The sequence below is a fragment of the Episyrphus balteatus genome, chromosome 4 (genome assembly GCF_945859705.1).
Source record: "Episyrphus balteatus chromosome 4, idEpiBalt1.1, whole genome shotgun sequence".
Taxonomy (NCBI): domain Eukaryota; kingdom Metazoa; phylum Arthropoda; class Insecta; order Diptera; family Syrphidae; genus Episyrphus; species Episyrphus balteatus.
In genome coordinates this window covers 50,948,089-50,967,713 of record NC_079137.1, presented here as the reverse complement: position 1 = coordinate 50,967,713, position 19,625 = coordinate 50,948,089, and the positions used below count along the sequence as shown (strand labels likewise).

At 28.8% G+C, this 19,625-nt stretch overlaps 1 protein-coding gene across 1 annotated transcript; it reads left to right on the top strand.

Moving 5' to 3' along the window:
• Nucleotides 1-14,888: 14,888 nt before the first annotated feature.
• On the top strand, nt 14,889-16,078 carry LOC129919251 (odorant receptor 74a-like). Its single transcript, XM_056000105.1, has 5 exons — nt 14,889-14,956; nt 15,012-15,357; nt 15,602-15,706; nt 15,770-15,952; nt 16,013-16,078. The coding sequence occupies exons 1-5, from the start codon at nt 14,889-14,891 to the stop codon at nt 16,076-16,078; spliced, it is 768 nt and encodes a 255-aa protein (XP_055856080.1).
• Nucleotides 16,079-19,625: the final 3,547 nt, after the last annotated feature.

Here is a 19,625-nt window from a genome sequence, read left to right as displayed (position 1 = left end):
TTTACGAATATAAATTAAAACGAAATAAAAGATTGAATAAAAACTCACCCCAAGAATTAAAAAAGTTAAAAAATCACTATTCAGGTTAAATATTAAAAAAACCTTTTACAAAACCTTGCACATTTAGATTGGGAATTATCTTCGCACTCACTTCGTTAGCGATTTATATGAATACATATAATTTTTTATTTTCCTATTAATTAATCAATTTGTATTTCACTGATTTTCGAAAGTATGCACAAATGATTTTTTAACCCGTTATAGAGTATCGCACGGTATACGGTACTGTATTACGTAGATATATGTATGTGTGAACCGACATATATTTATATTTTTTATGTATGAAATTGATTTTTCTTTTTAGATTTTTTAAATTTAAATTTAAGAAAAATGAATTCTTAACACCTTTTTCTTTGTATAGGATTAAAAAACTTAAATATATAATATAGTTAATAGGCATATAATTATATTAAAAAATTAAGAATAATTGCACCGATCTTAGAATAAATGCACGCACCTGTTACACAATTGGAACTGATTGTGGTTTCGTGATAATAATGATGATCGTGGTGAATTTGTGATGCGAAACCGGTTGTGGGGCTTAGGCAGCTTGATGGGGATAGCAGCTTTTTTATGTATCCCTTGTTGGAAACTGTGCGGTGGTGATGATTGATGATGACGATTTTGGTTTTTCAACGATCGTTTTTTATGATCGATGCGAATCGTTTTCTTATTTTGTATGTGGTGTGGTGAGTTTGGTGAATGATGGATGCTGGAGATCAGTAACTGCGGTGGGGCAAGAATTAGGGATCTTGCTCGGCGAAGCTTGTATGTGGATTGTGATGTGGTTTGTATGTGTAGTGTAGTATGTGTGATATTTCGATTTTCGTAAGAAATCACACATATGCAAAGTTATAGGCAACTTTCTTAGCTTGGGAGCGCTATTTGTACTGACGTTGTGATGACGTTGTAATGCACAATAACTTCTGGGTGATGATCGTCGATCGTTGAAAATGTGACAAGTTATAGGGAACTTGAATTTGCGAAGAAAACGATCACCTCTGAGTATGAAATTTAGGGTTTTTCACAATGTAGAGTAGTTGGCAAAACGATAACTTCTGATGATATTTTTAGCGAAAGATGGGTTGATTGATAAATTGACGCAATCTTAACTCGTTAATCTGGATGATCGTTGTGGAGCAAGATATAGGGATCTTGTTGGATGAGTTAGATGTCCAATTTATGCAGCAAATATAGGGATTTGCCTTTAATTTAAATTATGAAATTCGGCTCGATGGTCCAATGTTGGAATGTGAAGTAATTCACTCTGGTTCAGTAAGTTGATTCGCTCAAAAATTGGAAGAAAAGAGAAGTTCGTTTGCCAAGTAAAAGATTCTTTTTGCTGAGTTAAAAGGCACGTCTTACCTCTATTAGAGTTTATTCAAGAAGGAAGTTATAAAATTACAAAATGAGTACCTACAGTCAGTTCCGACTACAAATGACAGTATATATATATTATAAAATATTTAAAGCGACATCTTTTGGAAATTAAACATTGTAAAAAGTACTAGATGAAAACAGAGATGTACTAATATAAGTCTTACGCTTAAACAGAGCAAGTAAAAATCATTTGTTTCTTCGCTGCTAAAACCCACACACAAAAATACGATGAATTCATTTTTCAGACGCAAGCTCATATCATTCCTGGAGTTTAAATAAATATTAAAATTTTGGTCCAACATTTTGTCATTGCAACAAAGCGTTAGTATATAAAAATACTTGCTATAACGCTTATTAAAAGTTTAAACGAATATGGGTCACTATGGCGTATGCGTAACATTTTTTAAAAATAAATTCTTAGTTAAGAAAAACTTCCTTTCTAAAAATAAATAATAAACTAAGTTGACACTTGTGAGCCATTGTAGTCCAGTATTTAACATCACATGGAATGCTCATCCTATAATTTCCTGAGCTAGGCCAACATTGATAGGTTGCCAGTATGGTGAAATTAACTTTTTCTGCATTTTAGATATGCTAAGGTCAAAAGCAAGTTTTAATTGCAATAAACATAGGTACTAAAGGGAAAGTTTGGGATTTAAAAAAAAAAAATCAAATAAGAGAATGCGAGAAAAATAAGCCCAACAATTCTGCCTATCTGTAGGTATCTGTCTTGAACCAGAGCCTAAACTACTGAAGTAATTTCATTTAAAACTGGAAGTTATGAGTTCTCTGAGACTCTCTAAATTCAAAAATAAAATTTAATATTTACAACCAAAATTAACGGTGCCTGCCATATCTATACCCAAAATGAAAAATCTGACTTTTATTAAATTTTGTGTGTGCATTTCGTCAAATTAGATCCATTATTGATTTCCTTGGATTTTTTTTCCTCAGTTCTGAATTACTCGTTAGCAATAAATTCAATATTTATACAGTAAAAAAATTTAAGAATTATTAATTTTAATTTTTTTTTGAGAAATCAATTTTTTGAAAACTGTTTGATGATTTTTTTTGGGATTTTGTTTTTAAGTGTTGAATAATATTTTCTTTAAAATCACATACCTACCATAACTTTTTTAGAAATGTTTTTTTTTTTTTTGTCTGAAAAAAATTTAAAAAACGTTTCTGAAGATTTTCAATAAAAATTTTTTAAATGACTTTTTATGAAACTGTGTTGAAGTAATGAAAAATACGTGTTTTTTTCTTCTCTATTCTATAAAAACTCAAGAAAACTCAAATTATAATAGGTAACTAAAGATATTAATACATATTAATCTACTTTTACCTTAAGACCCAAACACGCAATTTATTTAATGTTTACTTTTTTTTGTTTATAAAAGTTTTTATTCCAGTCATACTTGGAATGGCGATTAAGTAAAAGTATCAATTTTATACTTCACAGAAAAATTAAATGTCTTAGGGCGATAACGTTTTATAAATCGATGAAGAATCACTGGTTGCATTTTTTTTACTTTTATTTTCTTTAACAAATAATTTTTTCATAATTTTTTTTTTATATAAAGCACAAAGATATCTGTTATCGCCCGTAAACCGACTTTAATTTTAAACTGAAAAAAATTATTTTTTTTTTAAATCAATTTTTTCGAAGAGAAACTTTGTTTAGATGAAAAGATAAAGAACCATACCAATTTTCTTTTTATATATACATACCTACAAACAATAATATTTTTTTTTTCAAACCTTTTATTTTCACAAAAAGGTATTTCAAATATTTAAAGTTAAAAAAAAAATCCCTTTGAAAACGATTTTTTTAAACGCAATCTGTTTAAAGGATGTTTTTAAAAAAGTCATTTAAGAGAAAAATGAGGAAATTTTGTTTTTAAAGGTGTCTAAGTACTTTTTTATATCAACTTTTTAATTTTTAATGATAAAATAAATTAAAGTTATTCTTTTTTTCTATAATTAGTTTAACATTCTTAGCAATTTTCACTATAAGAGCAAGTACGTGCATTTTATTTGTATTTGCAACAATTAGCTATTTTTGTTTTCAATTTGTAATATAAAGTAAGTGCATAGGTACCTACCTATAAAAATGATTTTTACAATCCTGCGTTCAAATTTCAAAAATAAAGATATCTTGGCAACCCTACCGCCAATAGGTACCTGTAAACTTTTAATGTTTGTTTTTTTTTATTATTATTATATTTTCCTTCTTCCATATGAACCACCATAATACCTTTTGGCAGATGTGGGATGTGTGGATGTGGAGTGATGTATGCCTGCAAAGTAAATGGGTTACAATAAATTCCACTTTCGATATACCTCCTTCGTATGGTATAACAAGCTATAGTGACGAAGAAAATTTCACAAATGATTTCCCTCAAAACCAAATTAATAGCAATTAGGCATATCCGAAGAGATGGCTTAATGTTGAATCAACCATGTAGTAAAGAGATGTTGCCCATTTGAAATCAATAAAAATACTTTAACCGAACAAAAGGTATTCCATCAGCCAGGTAAAGTAAGAAAGGTAGTCACTTTGACCACCTAAACACCTTTCTTCCAATTGAAAGAGTATCTAATAATGGAATTATAGTCCTGAAAATATTACCCTCGTGGGATAATAAAGACCAAAATGAGACTTTGTAAGTGCCCCAGAAGAGGACTTTTCTTCTCAACTTTACTTATACAAGCACACACACATCCGGAATCATGGTTCCTGGACTTGAGACGTTATCCTTGTTCATAAAATCAATTGATTAAATTACCGTCTAAGTATCTACAATTTTATAGGCCTTCGTTGTCTCACAATTCCTTACTTTTCCTCCATCTCTTTTGTATACCTGCCTTAAAGCTACATACAACATGTAAAAAATGTACGCATGTGGAAAATTTTTGGTAACCGAATAACCGTATGTGAGAAATAACAATACCCATTCCACCAAAAAAAGAAGAAGCTTGAAATTGTTTCTGTTTTTTTTTCTGTATCGTCTTTTGGGTGGGTTTGAGATCTGGCAACTGGCTGGTAAGCAATTCTATAAAATTTAATGTACAGAATAATCGTTCCCATGCTAGAAGATGATGAAGAATAAGAACAACAAGAATAAGACAGGATGAAGATGTGGGTTGTGTTGCTGGTGTCTCCTTTGGAAGCTTGGTTTTTTTATTACATCACCTTTATTGTGGCAATGAAAAAATACGACTACGTTACCATATCGACATGTTTTCTCTCTTGCCCTGTGGCAGTATGAAGAAGAAGAACATTACACTTTAATCACTGACGCATTCCAAAATTGACATGAATTTGAACAGAATACCAAATTAGCTTCAATTGCTTTTCATTTTCATTATTATTTGTTTTATTTTTTTTTTGGTTTGAGTTTTTTTTATTTGACTATATATCAATTTATTTTCACTTGGTAAAGTCAATTGTTATGTTATTAGCATTGCTATAAATTACTGGAGCGTTAAATGAACTCGAATATAGCTTAATCTTTGTATAAGGAGATTCTATGTTTCATTTTCATAGAAACAGAATAGAAAGTAGGGGTTATTGTTGTTGAAATCAATGAATAGTACTTTTTTTTTCTTTTCATTGAGAATGAAAAAGGAAGAAGATTTGTTTGAATTTGTGTGTAATAATGGTCTTTGAATTGGCAGTTTTGGGGGGTAGCTTTATCTAAACACAATATTGTGAGTCTCATTCCAAATAGTTTGTTTAGATTTGGGACTTTCTTTCTTATAGTGGTCACGAAATGTTATATGAAATTGGTTGGTTCTTATATGGCAAGTTTGATGAAAGAAAGGAATATTTTTTATATCTTTTTTTCTTTTTTTTATGAAGGGAAGTGGGTAGATAGATATTGACCGAGGTCATATTAAGAGGCTTATAAGCTTAATTATTTGATCTTTAAGGATTTTTGTGGTAAAATGTTTTTATTGGAAGACATTTTCACTTATGCTTATACATAAAAATTGTGTGGTATGGTAAGTGTTGTCACGTGCATGCAAGTAAAAGATTTTAACTAATCAATGTTATTTGTCTATTTTATTCAAATTTTTTAGATTTTCGTGATACATGATGAAAAACCTAGAAAAATTTGAATTTCTTTGAAAAACGTCAAAACAAATAAACAAAAAGCCATGCTTTTGTCTGGAGCATATTCAAAAGCTCAAAATGAAAATTAAAAACCGTGGTGTAAGGTGTTATCGAGATGAGTCACTGTTACGTATACGTAATATTTTATTTTAAACTTATGGGGTTATGGTTTTTTTTGTTTTTATAAAAATTAAGCATTGTCATTTTTCATGACTCCAATGGCCTCAATCTAGAAGATTAGACTAATAAAACTCAAGATAAATGCTTTTTTTAGTAAACCTAGTAAAGAAATATCAAAGGAATATTCTGTTGAGAATTTTATTTATATTTTTTATACTATACAGGGTGATTCAGGAGTAATGTGCCAAAATGCTAGGACGTGAAGGTTAGGTCGAGACAAGAAAAAAATCGTATGGGAGGGGGGGGGGTCTATTTCCCCTCGTTTAGCCGGGAGGGGCAATTTAAAAAAAAATTGACTTATTTTGGAAAATTATTAAAATGAACGGTTTTACTTACAATAACGTGGTATACCTTTTGTAAAGACAAAACCCTAGTCTTTTACAAAAATTTTAAACAAAGCCATTTTATGGCACAGTTTTTGAAAAATTAATTTTTAAAATCAAAATTTTGAAAAAAAATTTGGAAAAAAAAATTTCAAACTAATTTTTTTCAAAATTTTATGTAATTAAGGACTAATTAAGTTTTTGAAATTCGATGCTCTTATTTGTTTTGAAACAAAAACAGAAAACCGTATTCAAAAATATCTTGTCGTTTTTGAGAAATTAACAAAAAACCAAAACTACTTTTTTCTAAAAAAAAACTCTATTTTCTGTTTTTACGTGGCTGGACTTGTTGATAAATTAATTTATGAAACATTAACCATTCGCCAATTATTTTTTAAACATTCAGACTAAAATAAGGATACAATAAAGTGATACAGTATTGGACTAACCCTGAATTGATCAATTTTATCATTGATAACACCTGAAAACTTACCTGAGAAATGTTCTTGCTATGTCTGGGGTGCTCGCCGCCCATGAATTCTAGCTGTAAGGGTTTTTAGGCAATAAAATTGTTTTATTTTAATGAAAAACAATAAAATAATACTTGCGCAAGCAGTTCAAAATAAAAAAACGGACTTTTTAAATCATATTCTTTGATTTTTAAAGATTTCAAGAGAACCATTTTTTCCTAGATAACATTTGAATTCTTTTCCTTTGTATTTGCCTTTTCTTGTCATGGAATTATCTTTTGGATGTACATTATTATTTGTTATTAAATTTTCATTAAGATATTGCGATTTTATTGCCTAAAAACAATTAAAGCTAGAATCAATGGGCTGCGAATATATTTTTAAAACAGCATGTTATTTTGAAAACTATACTTGAAATTTATGTCGAGGTTGGGCAAATGATGAAAAAAATGGAATTTAGGAACTTTGACAGGTAATAGATTACACTGGTTAACAAAATTAAACTTTTTTTTTGTTGCCGGAACAAAAATATACTTTTCTGAAGGTTTTCGGTGTGCTGAACTCGAATCCACAGTCAGAAAAAATTAATCAGCTCCCGTTTAGAAAATCCTACTTCGGACCTTATTCTCTAATATAAGGAAAATTGTTAGAATATATTTAGTAATGGTTTCTATAAGAACTATTTTCCTTCTTTCAAGACCTGTTTAAATCTTTCCGATATCTTTTTTACTGCCAAAGATATCTTGAGTTGGTTGGCATATTATATATACCATAGAAATTATAATTTCATTATCTCCTTTATGATATATGAAGCCAAAGCCACTTACTTCATTTTAAGATATCTCAAGCAATAACAAAGATATCGGCAAGATTTAAAAAGTTCTTGAAAGAAGGAAAAAACCGTTATTAAATATCTTCTAACAATTTTCCTTATATTAAAGAATAAGGTCCGAAATAGTCAAAAAAAAAACGTTTTTTTGCATTTTCTAACGGTAATATTTCAAAAACGGGAGCTGATCAATTTTTTCTGACTTCGGATTCGAGTTCAGCACACAAAAAAATTTCAGAAAAGTATATTTTTGTTTCGGCAACAGAACCCTTGTTAACCAGTGTTATAGGTGGTTTTACCTACATGTTTTATACATTGTTGAAAAGGTATTATTATCTTCTTTCAGAAAGTATAAAAAATGGGTAAACAATTGACGAAGCTAGAATTTTTTCAATGGGTGAAGGCCCAAAAAACCGTTTTTGCCCCTAACTCCAGATTTTTAGAGTTTTAGGGACTTTTTCAATACCGTTTCGTAATCTGTTAGACCAGCTCTACAAAATGTGATAGGTCTCCGCCCGAGTATATTTTGAAACCTTCTTTTTGTAACACAGTGTAATTTTCAAAAAATGGCTTACCAACTTTATTTTAAAACTTTTTTTTCAAGAAATTATTTATAAAAAATTAGTTTTTTAAAAAACGACTCTAACGATTTTAATTTTTTTTTTTAAAATGCATGTGTATAAAAGAATTTAAACTATTGTTTTTTTTTTTTTCATTTCAATTATGGATTTTATCCAAAAGAGAAAATAATTACTTCCTTTTTGACAAATTACACCCCAAAAAAAAAAAAAAAAAAAAAAAAAATACAATATATCCACCCGAATTGTGTAGCTATAAATTAAATGTCAAAATATGTCACACTTTCAGTTATTCATTTTGCAATAGGACAAAAAGCCCACCCTATCACACAGAGGATAGCTATATTAAAAATCTATTGTGTAGCACTTTTCACTTTTACCCAACACCACATAAAGTTTTTTTTAACCCTTATTATAACCTAGCAGAACCCAGAGACCAAACAGACATGACATATGAATCTTTAAGTTGTCTTTTCCTTATTTCCACCTTCAATTTGAACCAAAAAACAGGATAAACGAAATAGAAAAAGAAATAACATATTACAGAAAAAAAAGTAGAAAATAGCTAACATCGAAAATAATGCTGCAAAAAAAAACAACAACCCAAAAATAAATAATTCTTGCAATCGAATGTGCCATTGTCAAACGGATTTGATTTATGTTCGTCCATTAGATTTCCTTTGGGATATTTGTGAGTGTAAATTGTTATCCTCTGTTAAACTTTTTTTTTTTTGGCTAACAATCACAAAAAATAACACCGAAAAAATACAAAAACAAATCTCCTAAAGCTAAAGCTTCAACGAACATTAAAAAAAAAAAACAAGTCAACGTTGTAAAAGCCATTTATTTCCCTCCGTTTTAACTTAATTACGTTATCGGTGGCTTTAGTGTTCTGACGAGATAAATCAGACAAAGAAAAATGTTTAAATACCGTATGAGCTGGAGAGCTCCTAGGACCTTTGAGTTATTACCACGTAGGGCATACAACCGACACCCCAATGGGGGAAAACTAGCTCCATTTATCATATTAATGCAACAGCGAAGAAATATAACTCTCCTATAGCACTCCTATAGCTGTTGTATATGGGTCTTGTTTTGCCTGGCAAATTTATAGGAACCTTGAGAACAAAGTAATTGTTTTTACCTTCACCACTAGACTCTAGTAAAATTAAGACTTGGAGGTATAAGGTAACCCCTGGCAACACATTTAAGAGATGACCTACTCGATGGAATTAATTCAAGGATACATTGCATCGTCAAGACGTGCATTATAATAGAGAAGCCTGTATAATCACTAATCGCATAAATTACAAGCTACTCGTAACTATATTGCAATTAGAGGCTTGCCGCAACAAAATGATAGGTAAAACATATCATTTACAGTAATATCCTCAGAACATGTCATTAAAATTAAATTGAAATAGTTTATCACTTAAGTGGCAAGATTAGCAGGGAATTTACATATAAATTTGATTGGTTGGATTGGGTGGGTCTCAAGTAATAGCGAATGTCTCATAAACAGTAATGATGTTTTTTTTTTATTTTAAATAGATTAAGAGGTGTTATCAAAATAGGGTAACGTATAAAAAAGGTCATCAAAACTATTTGTTGGTGATTTTTAATGAAAAATTCTTAAAAAGTGTAATTAATAAATACAAAAATTACTTTACCAATTTGTATAAACCAATAATATACACTAGCCCAAAAAATTAAGGGAACAAAAAAAAATCGTGATTTTTTTAGTGATTTTCGATAGGCTGTATCTCAGTAAAAAATGACCGCATTGTGATAAAATAAAAAGGATGTGTAAGCTCTATTCTTCTTGTTTTAGGATTAAATATTAAATTATTTTATTTCTAACGGTAAAATAGCAAAATTGTTGCAAATGTTCAAAAACCAAAATTTTCTAATTTTTTTATGTTTTTACTTCTCTCGTAAGAAAGTGGGAAAATTTCAATAAAATGTTCAAATAAACTCAAAAAAAATTGATTTTGCTCATAAAAAAGTAACAAGAAGTAAGTCATTTAGAACTGCAGAAATATGGTGTTTTACTTCATCTCAAATGTTCAAACCTTCACAACAGAAAAACTGCTTGATGAATAAGCCTGAAACTTTGCATATTAATTCCAGGTATATTAAGCTTCAATAATTAAGCCTCAGTTTAATCTTTTCACCCATAGAAATTAAATAGCGGTACATTTTCTAAAAAACCGTAAAAATGCCTATTTTGATAGCTTTCCTAAATTAATCTCAAAAATAAGAAAACATTTTTTTTACAAAACAAACTTATTTTCTTTGTAGAGAATTGAATAAAGTTTTTAAATGTGTCCTTAAATTTTCTGTTTAGTGATCCGTTGGTGAGATATTGACAGTCAAAGTCAAAAGTATGATTTTTGGTTTGATGACTGATATTGCAGTGTAAAAAAAATCTTAGAAGTTTGAAACAAAAGGAATTCTAAAGCCAAATAAAAAGCCTTTCTTAAAATAATAATCATTTTATCAGAAAAAATTTTCCCACTTTCTTACGAGAGAAGTAAAAACATAAAAAAATTAGAAAATTTTGGTTTTTGAACATTTGCAACAATTTTGCTATTTTACCGTTAGAAATAAAATAATTTAATATTTAATCCTAAAACAAGAAGAATAGAGCTTACACATCCTTTTTATTTTATCACAATGCGGTCATTTTTTACTGAGATACAGCCTATCGAAAATCACTAAAAAAATCACGATTTTTTTTTGTTCCCTTAATTTTTTGGGCTAGTGTATTTCAATATAAAAAAGTTAAACATACGCCACAGTGACCCGCAGTTAGGACGCATACAAAATAATTAAAAAAAATTTATAGCTGACTAAACAATTACACCAGGTTACCTTTGTTAAACATTGAAAAATGTCAAAATTTAACATATGGAATACTAAGATTTCGGATCTATAAAAATGAAAAAGCAAAAATGAAAAAAAAAATCGAAAATGTCATTTGTCATTTCACCCTTTCTCATTCTCAACGTTTCAATATCAAAGTGAAAAATATTTGAATTTTTTTCAAAAACTATTTCAGAAAATTTTTCCGGCAATTCTGTCTGAAAATTTGGTAATAAAAAGTTTTGAGTGATTCCCTAGGACGAAAAATAACGGTTCCGGTGATATAAAGGAAATAGAAAAGTTAATTTATTTCAAAACCGGCTTAAAATTTTTGTATTAAGTATTACACATAAGAGCCAACTTTTGAAATAAAAAAAACTTTTTGCACCGTTATTAACGATACCTGCCATTGAACCGTTTTTTTTTATTTATTAATTTCTCGTAAACGACAAAGCAGGTTTCAAGCAAATGTTTTATACAGAAACGCTAAAATAATCCTTTATACAAATTTTATAAAATTTTCAAAAAAAAAACCTTTTGGATTTCTGAAAAATATTTAAAAATATTTTTTTGAAAAATCATTTTTTGAGAACGACTTGATGAATTAGAATTATTGATTGAAACTTCGTTTTTATGTGTTCAATAATATTTTCTTAAAAATAGCTTTCCAATTTTTTTTTTGAAAATTTTTATACCTATGTAATATAAATAAAATGCACGACTGGGTCGCACGAACTTGCTCTTAGAGTTCAAGTTGCTTAAGTTTTTAAGGTATGTACATATATAAAAAAACAAGAAATAAAATTCATTTTTCAAAAAAATAAAACAATATCTGAAATCAAATCGCCCCACAAAACAAGTACGCAGTTTTATTTGATATATAAAGGTGCATTTTTAGAAAAAAAAATTTTCAAGATCGTTAGAGTTGTTTTTTAAAAATCTAATTTTTTATATACATATAATTTTTTGAAAAAAAAAAGTTTTAAAATTAAATTGGTTTGCCATTTTGTAGAAATCACTCATCAACATCTTAACACAAAATTTCAAAAAAATTCAATGTCTTGTTTTCGAAAATTTGATTTTTCAAAAAAAAAATTTCAAAATTTTTTTAAAAATCCAAAAATTATTTTTTTCAAAATTTTATTGTTGGCTTATATTTAAAGTATGTAAATGCTTTTGTATAAAAGATTTCGTTGAAATACAACAAACAGTTTTGCAGAAAATTCGATTTGAAAAAAGCGGTCCTATGGCAGGTACCGTTAATAATGATTTTCAAAATTTTTTTTTTTTTCTTCAAAATATAGACCTTGTTTAAAAACTAATATTTGAATTTTTTTAACAGAATCGTTGGAGCCGTTTTCGTGAAATTAAACTTTTCCGAAATTTTTGTATGACAGGTACCGTTATTTTTGGACCAAAACAATTAATTCCAAAAACCCCAGACAGTCAGACGGACTCTCGGAACCCACTTTCTTGGCATTCTCTATCATCGTAATGTCATGGAAAAATGTTATCTCAACTTTTTTTTTTGTACGAATGCATAACTTGATATACAGGGTGTCCCAAAAGTAATGGATCAAACGAAATATGCTGATAGGTCAACTTAAGGGCTCTCAGAATTTGGTAACTTGTTCATCCCAAATCCTTACGGTTTTCGATTTAATGCAGTTTTTATGAAATTTCAAAAAATGCCGACTTTGCATCATTATTTTGCTTCCTCCGCTCATAATTGATTTTTGTTTTTTACAATTCTTCCACTAAAACGTTGCCTAATAATAGGAAATAATTAATTATTCAAAACATTTTCTATTTCATACGCCATTTTGCTGCAAATTAATTAACAGTTTCATGTTTTATAAAAACTCAATTTCTTACTTTTATTTCAGAGCAGCATCCCGAAAAAAAATTGTATGGTGTGATACTGGTTTATTATTTTAAAAACTTGCCGTGTTATTGCAGTTTTCAAAAATGTATAAAAATTTCCAAAGTTGAAATTAAAACGAAAGATATTACAATTTAAATGTAACAAAACAGGGTTTTTCAGAGAAAAATAACAAAGAAAAATAAACACATTTTCTCGACTGTTGTTTGTTTATTTCTTTTTGAATAAAAGTCTCGACTTTTGTTTGTTATTTTTCTCTGAAAAACCCTGTTTTGTTACATTTAAATTGTAATATCTTTCGTTCTAATTTCAACTTTGGAAATTTTTATACATTTTTGAAAACTGCAATAACACGGCAAGTTTTTAAAATAATAAACCAGTATCACACCATACAATTTTTTTTCGGGATGCTGCTCTGAAATAAAAGTAAGAAATTGAGTTTTTATAAAACATGAAACTGTTAATTAATTTGCAGCAAAATGGCGTATGAAATAAAAAATGTTTTGATTAATTAATTATTTCCTATTATTAGGCAACGTTTTAGTGGAAGAATTGTAAAAAAAAAAAAATCAATTATGAGCGGAGGAAGCAAAATAATGATGCAAAGTCGGCATTTTTCGAAATTTCACAAAAACTGCATTAAATCGAAAACCGTAAGGATTTGGGATGAACAAGTTACCAAATTCTGAGAGCCCTTAAGTTGACCTATCAGCATATTTCGTTTGATCCATTACTTTTGGGACACCCTGTATAGTACCTATATCGCAAGTAAAAATATTTTTTTTAAAAAACGGCTCTTACGATTTTCGAAATTTTCTTCTAAAAATTCATTTATATAGGTACAAGAAATTAAATGGCATACTTGGTTTTGTGTAAAAGATCATTTAAAACGGTGTTAAATTAATTTATAAAAAACTAATTTTGTTCACTAAAAAGCTTTAATATTGAAGTTACTTTTAACATAAGAGCAAGTACGTGCGACCCCAGTCGTGCATATTTTTCGAGTGTATAAAAAAATTCATTTAAAAACGTAAAGACGTAATTTTTGTCAACAAAAATAAAGTTAAAAATAAAAATTATTGTCTGAGTGCATTCTACAAGTTTCATCTAAACAATTTTTTCGACTTTTTCGGTCGATATCTCAATAATAATGGTGCAACATACGCAAAAAATGGAAATGTTGAGAAACAATTTCCCTAATTTGTTTCCTTTGATTGTTATAATAGGTAATTTCATATGCGTTATTCCATTAGACTCTCGGATTCTACCGGGAGACTAAACAGTTGAAATAATAAAGCTATTTACAAGTAATTGATGTTCATCCACCATTGAATTTTTGAAAAATAAAAACAATAGTCTGTATATTGTTTTCGTCGTAATGCGCATAAATATTGTTGAATATGAAAAAAATCTAGGTATGACATGAAAATTTTTTTTTCATTGATTTAATCTTGTTTGAAAACTTAAAGTTAAGAGGTTCTCTAAGCACCCATTATGTTACATAAAAAATTTAGCTTTCTCGGTTCATTTTTCGGTTCAATGTATCTATAATAATGACTATAATTGTCCTTGTTTTAAATTTTCGTGTCAAACTTTTTTGTTAAAACATTTTCCTTTTGTTTTTGTTTTTGTTTTTGTTTTGTTAACAGTTAACTCAATTAAAAAAAGAATTCAAAAAATTTGCTTTAAAAGGGAAACATTTATTTTAGTTATAATATCTAATATAATCAGTCAATTAAAGATAAATAGCCATAATTGATATTATGAATTATTTGGGCTTTTTTTTTATGTACAATTGTTTTAGATAGATACAAATGTTTTAGATAGAAAACAAGGTGATTTTTTTAAAATTCTAATTTAACTATGTTGTCAACATAAAATACTGTCATTATCCCATCGACACTGTACCTGTTTGCAACATCATGTATTACAAGCCACTATTTCCAGATGGCAGACTAATTCCTTTACCATGGCAAATTAAAATATTGAACTATATGATAGTTTGGCCTCTTCGAGATAATCCAACTCAATTTGTACAATTTTTCGGATACGTAACTGTACCGTTGGGATTTTTAATATTTCTTATGGTGAATGAGGGAGAAATTCTATTCATTATTGAAAATTTCAATGATATGAATAAAATGGTGGAAGCTTTAGTAATGTGTATTGTTTTAAATGAGTGCATTTTAAGAATTTTCAATATGGCATCCACCAAAGATACATTCAAAAAGTTTTTAAAGGAATTTTTTCTGTCTATTTACATCGATGAGTAAGTATAAATTAAAATAATATTTTTAATGCAAATTTTAGTGGTTTCTTTTCAGAAAAACTAATCCCAAAACATGGAAACAAATTCGACGTGGACTTATTCCCACCACAGTATATTCGTACACTTACATTCTGACCATGGTATCGTTCCAAATCCTACCAATTATGAATTTTTCCAAAAACCGAAGAATTTTGCCATACCCAATTAGCCTTCATTATGAAGTGGAAAAGCCTACATTGTATGGTCTGACATTGATGTATCTTTACTATACAGGATCCACTGTGACATTTTTCTTAATAGGAGAAGCATATCTATTGGCAACCTTCATATTGCATTTGAATGCAAGATATTTGATCCTTCAGGAAGACATTCAACAATGCAGTGGGGAATTGCTGAAAAGAGTTCCAAAATCTCGGTTGGCTTCTGAATTTCGAAAGAAAATAATTTACTTGAACGAAAGGAATTGCAATTTGGATAGATTTGCAGGACATTTGGATAAAATTCATAATTTTCGAATATTTGTGATGATTTTTTTTAGCGCGGCTCTGCTTTGTGTTTTGTCAGTGCAAGTTGCTTCGGTATCTATTTTTATTTTAACCAGATTTGTTATTTAAAATAACTAGACATTTATTCTTTCTTTGTCAGCTTGGAATTTCACCAACAAAAAATATTGCCTATCTTTTTTGGATGATTGCTAAAATATCGGAGTTAACTTTATTTGGAACATTAGGTTCAACACTGATTCAAACCGTATGTTTGAACAAAATTTTGAGTTTTCGTAATTAAATGTATACAAATTTTCCACGATATTAGAATGGCAGAATGAGTTCAGCATATTACTTATCAAATTGGGAAAAAATCATTAATCAATCTACAAATTCTAAAGAAAATATCCTCCTTATGAAGGACTTACAAATTTGTATGTCCTTGCATCAAAATTCTAAGCGTTTAACTGGATATAAATTCTTTGATGTTTCATTGGATACTGTGGTTATGGTAAGTTTAACATGAAAAATTGTTATTTTAACAATGACATTTTTTTTTTAAATTTTGTAGGTTCTAAAAGGAGCTTTTTCATACTACACATGTCTGCACACAATTAAACAGACTAAAGAACACTAAGAGCATAAGTTGTTTTTTTTTTTTGACCAAAAACAATTTTGTTCCTGGTTGTTTTGAATGAGTTTATGTTTTTTGACTTTTGATGTAACTTTACTGATACAAGAGACGAGACATGTTTTTATCAAAGGTATCTGGAGGTGAAATTGCTGAAAAAATTGTTGTTGTTGTATCCATTTGATTTCTTGTATGAAAACGAATTTTTAGAAAAAAAAAATTGAAAATAGTGTTTTTTAATAATTTTTTTTTTATATAAAAATTTTGTAATATAAAAAAAATGGTATGCCAATTGAAGAAATAACTAACTTACACTTAAAAACCAGATTTCGAAATATTTCACAAACACGTTTAAAAAAAAAACTGATTTTTCAAAAAAAAAAAAAATAAAAATTGATATTTTTTAAAAATCCAAAAATGTATTATTTGAATATTTCCCAAAATTTTAATATTACAGTGACTTAAACGCTTTTTTATAAGAATTTTCGTTGAAATTGGGCTGGTGTTGTACGAGTTATTCAGAAACCAAAAAACGGTTCTATGGCAGGTTCCATTAGTAACGGTTCAAAAAATATTTTTTTATTTCAAAAGTTGGGTTTCATTTGTAAAATTACACCCAAAAATTTTAATTCAAATCATTATATCCGTTTTTGAAAAAAAAAACTATAGTTTTTTTGAATAAGAGAGTTGGCAGCTTCTCCATATGTTTGTACCAAATTTAGTCACTTTTCGTCAAGACAGACTCCAAAAAGCGTGAAAGGCAGCTCTACGTGACGGTGCAACATGATACGATGAAATTCCGAAATCTATTAAGTCACCAATTTTTAGGAAAGTTTTTGAAAAAAGTCCTTTTTTTAAACGAAATTTTTGAACTTCGTAAAAATCTTCATTATAAAAGTGGCAACTCTATTTTCTTTTTTGTTCATTTTTAGTATCAACTTAGCTCTCATTTAACATCAGTTTTAACGTACAACCTTAGAAGCGATCTGATTAGAGCTAGGAGATATTTCTCGAGATGCATTTGCCGCAATTCGAGAAAAAAAAAAAACACTATGGTTTTGAAATTTTACCAAGTATTACTGAAATGTTTGCTCTTTAACATAGAAAATTTAAATCCTTTGATTTTATTCAGAAATCCCACTTTAAAATAATTGGTTATTTTAAAATTTCGAGCTTGTACTTTTTAATACTAATCTGGATTCATATACAAATTAATTACCTACAACCAGACAAAAATATTCTAAAACCTACCAACAACAATTATACAGTGACCTTTTTAAAGTTCAATCATAGAACCTATAATAAAGAACTATCTCTAACAAAACTAAAAACTGATAAATGCAAAAACCATGAAACGAGTTCTCTCACTATCATTGTACGCAAAAAGTTTTCTAATTGAATTTTCATATATGACACATAAGCTACCCCTAAGGCAAAAATTCGCGGAGTATTTTATATATGCGAATAGCTAGTTTCTATATCCCAACTAAAGCCTTCTCTACTCTTCATTGATATCACATAGTAGTGTTCTGTCAGTGCCAGATGATGTTCATATCCTGCCTAAGGCATTGCCAATTTGTATCTTGGCAAAACTAATTTTAAAATTTATTCATTGCGCGCGAAAGTCATCAACTGCTACTCGAAAACGGCTTTTGTCACTCTACATTAAAAAAAAATAAAAACCAAAAACTATGGAAAATCCATGAGATTTTTAGATTTTCCACCATTTTTATACTTGGTGTGTGTCTATGAATATGGTTATATAGGACTATGTAGTTGACACATTCATGAAAAGACCTCGCGGACATAACCTTCAAGCTTGCATTTGTTTGAAGTTAGAATTTCAACTTTATTTTTTTGTGAAAATTTTGGAAATGTAATTGTGAATTTGACCACCAGTTGGTCTAACAAGGTTTTGGCCACGACATTTTGCTGATTGAAAGCAAAGATATCCACGCAAAACATAGATAGACAATGAGTTCGAGTATAGGTATGGATTTATATTTTACACTAGCTAAAATGAGAAAATCCTTACAACTGCATTTCGACAGGATACTTACTAGTGTCATAGTCAACCAGCGAACCACAGACCGGGCACCGGAATCAAAAGTCGAACTTTAGTAGGGACTTTGGGACTTTTAAATTTTTGGATTTTGGATTTTATGAATTTTTGCTGGAATCATTCCACTCAGGAATTCGTTTTCCCTCTGTTTCCCTATTGACTGTCTACCAGTGAAAAGTCATCGTCACTACACGGAGAAAAAAAGGGCACCTTCAAATGATGCCCACCTCAAATCCCATCCTCTTAAAACAATACGATTTCCGCTTAAAATAAGTGGAATCCGCTTTAAATAAAAGGAATCTGCTTAAAATAAGTGAAATCCGCTTAAAATAACCAGAATCCGGTTAAAATGAGCAGAATCCGCCTAAAATAAGCGGAATCCGCTAAAAATAACTGGAGTCCGCTTAAAATAAGTGGAGTCGGCTTAAAATAATTGGAATCCACTTAAAATAAGTGGAGTCTTAAAATAATCTGTTTAATTTAATATTGGTCTTTTTGCCAATGTGACTCAACCAACCGTGTCGCTCATTTTGAAACAACAATAACATCAGTTGTTTATTTTTCTCCTTTTATAATTCACATTAAGGTTTTTCAGAAAAATAGTTTAGTAGAAGAAACAATTATTCTGTTTCATTATTTCATTAGGTGATTATCTACCACTGTATACAATTTAAATTGTTATTACTTGCGATATAGGTACTATAGGGCAAGTTTAGGATTCGTAAAAAAAATCGAACTCGAGATAACAATTTTACATGACATTACGATGATGGAGAATGCCAAAAAAGTGGGTCCGGCAATTCTGTCTGTCTGTCTGTCTGTCTGTCTGTCTGTCTGTCTGTCTGTCTGTCTGTCTGTCTCTATCTGGAGCTGCAGCCTAAACGAGTGAAGTGATTTTCTTCAAACTTGGTGGTTAGCAGTTTTTGGTGATTCCCTAGAGGGGAAATTGAAATTTTTTTTTTATGACCAAAACTAACAGTACCTGCCATGTAACGGAAATAGAAAAGTTAATTTTTTTCAAAAACGGCTCTAACGATTTTGATTAAAATTTTTGTGTGTAGTACTACACATAATAGCCAACTTTTTAAATAAAAAAAATATTTTTTGTACCGTTATTAACGGTACCTGTCATAGAACGGTTTTTTTCGTTTCTGAATATCTCGTACAACATTAACCCGATTTAAATGAAAATTTTTATACAAAAGTGTGTAAGTAAAGATAATATTAAAATTTTAGAAAATTTTCAAAAAACGCATTTTTGGTTTTTTTAAAAATATTTCAAATTTTTTTTTTGAAAAATCAATTTTTTGAAAACGAATCAATGAAAAATTTTGAAATTTAGTTTTTATGTGTAAATTAATTATTTCTTCAAAATGGCATACCAACTTTTTTTTTGAAAAATGTTAAAAAAATTTTATATATAAAAAATTATTTTTTAAAAAAACCGCTCCTACAATTTTCGAAAATTTTTTTCTAAAAATACCTTTTTAT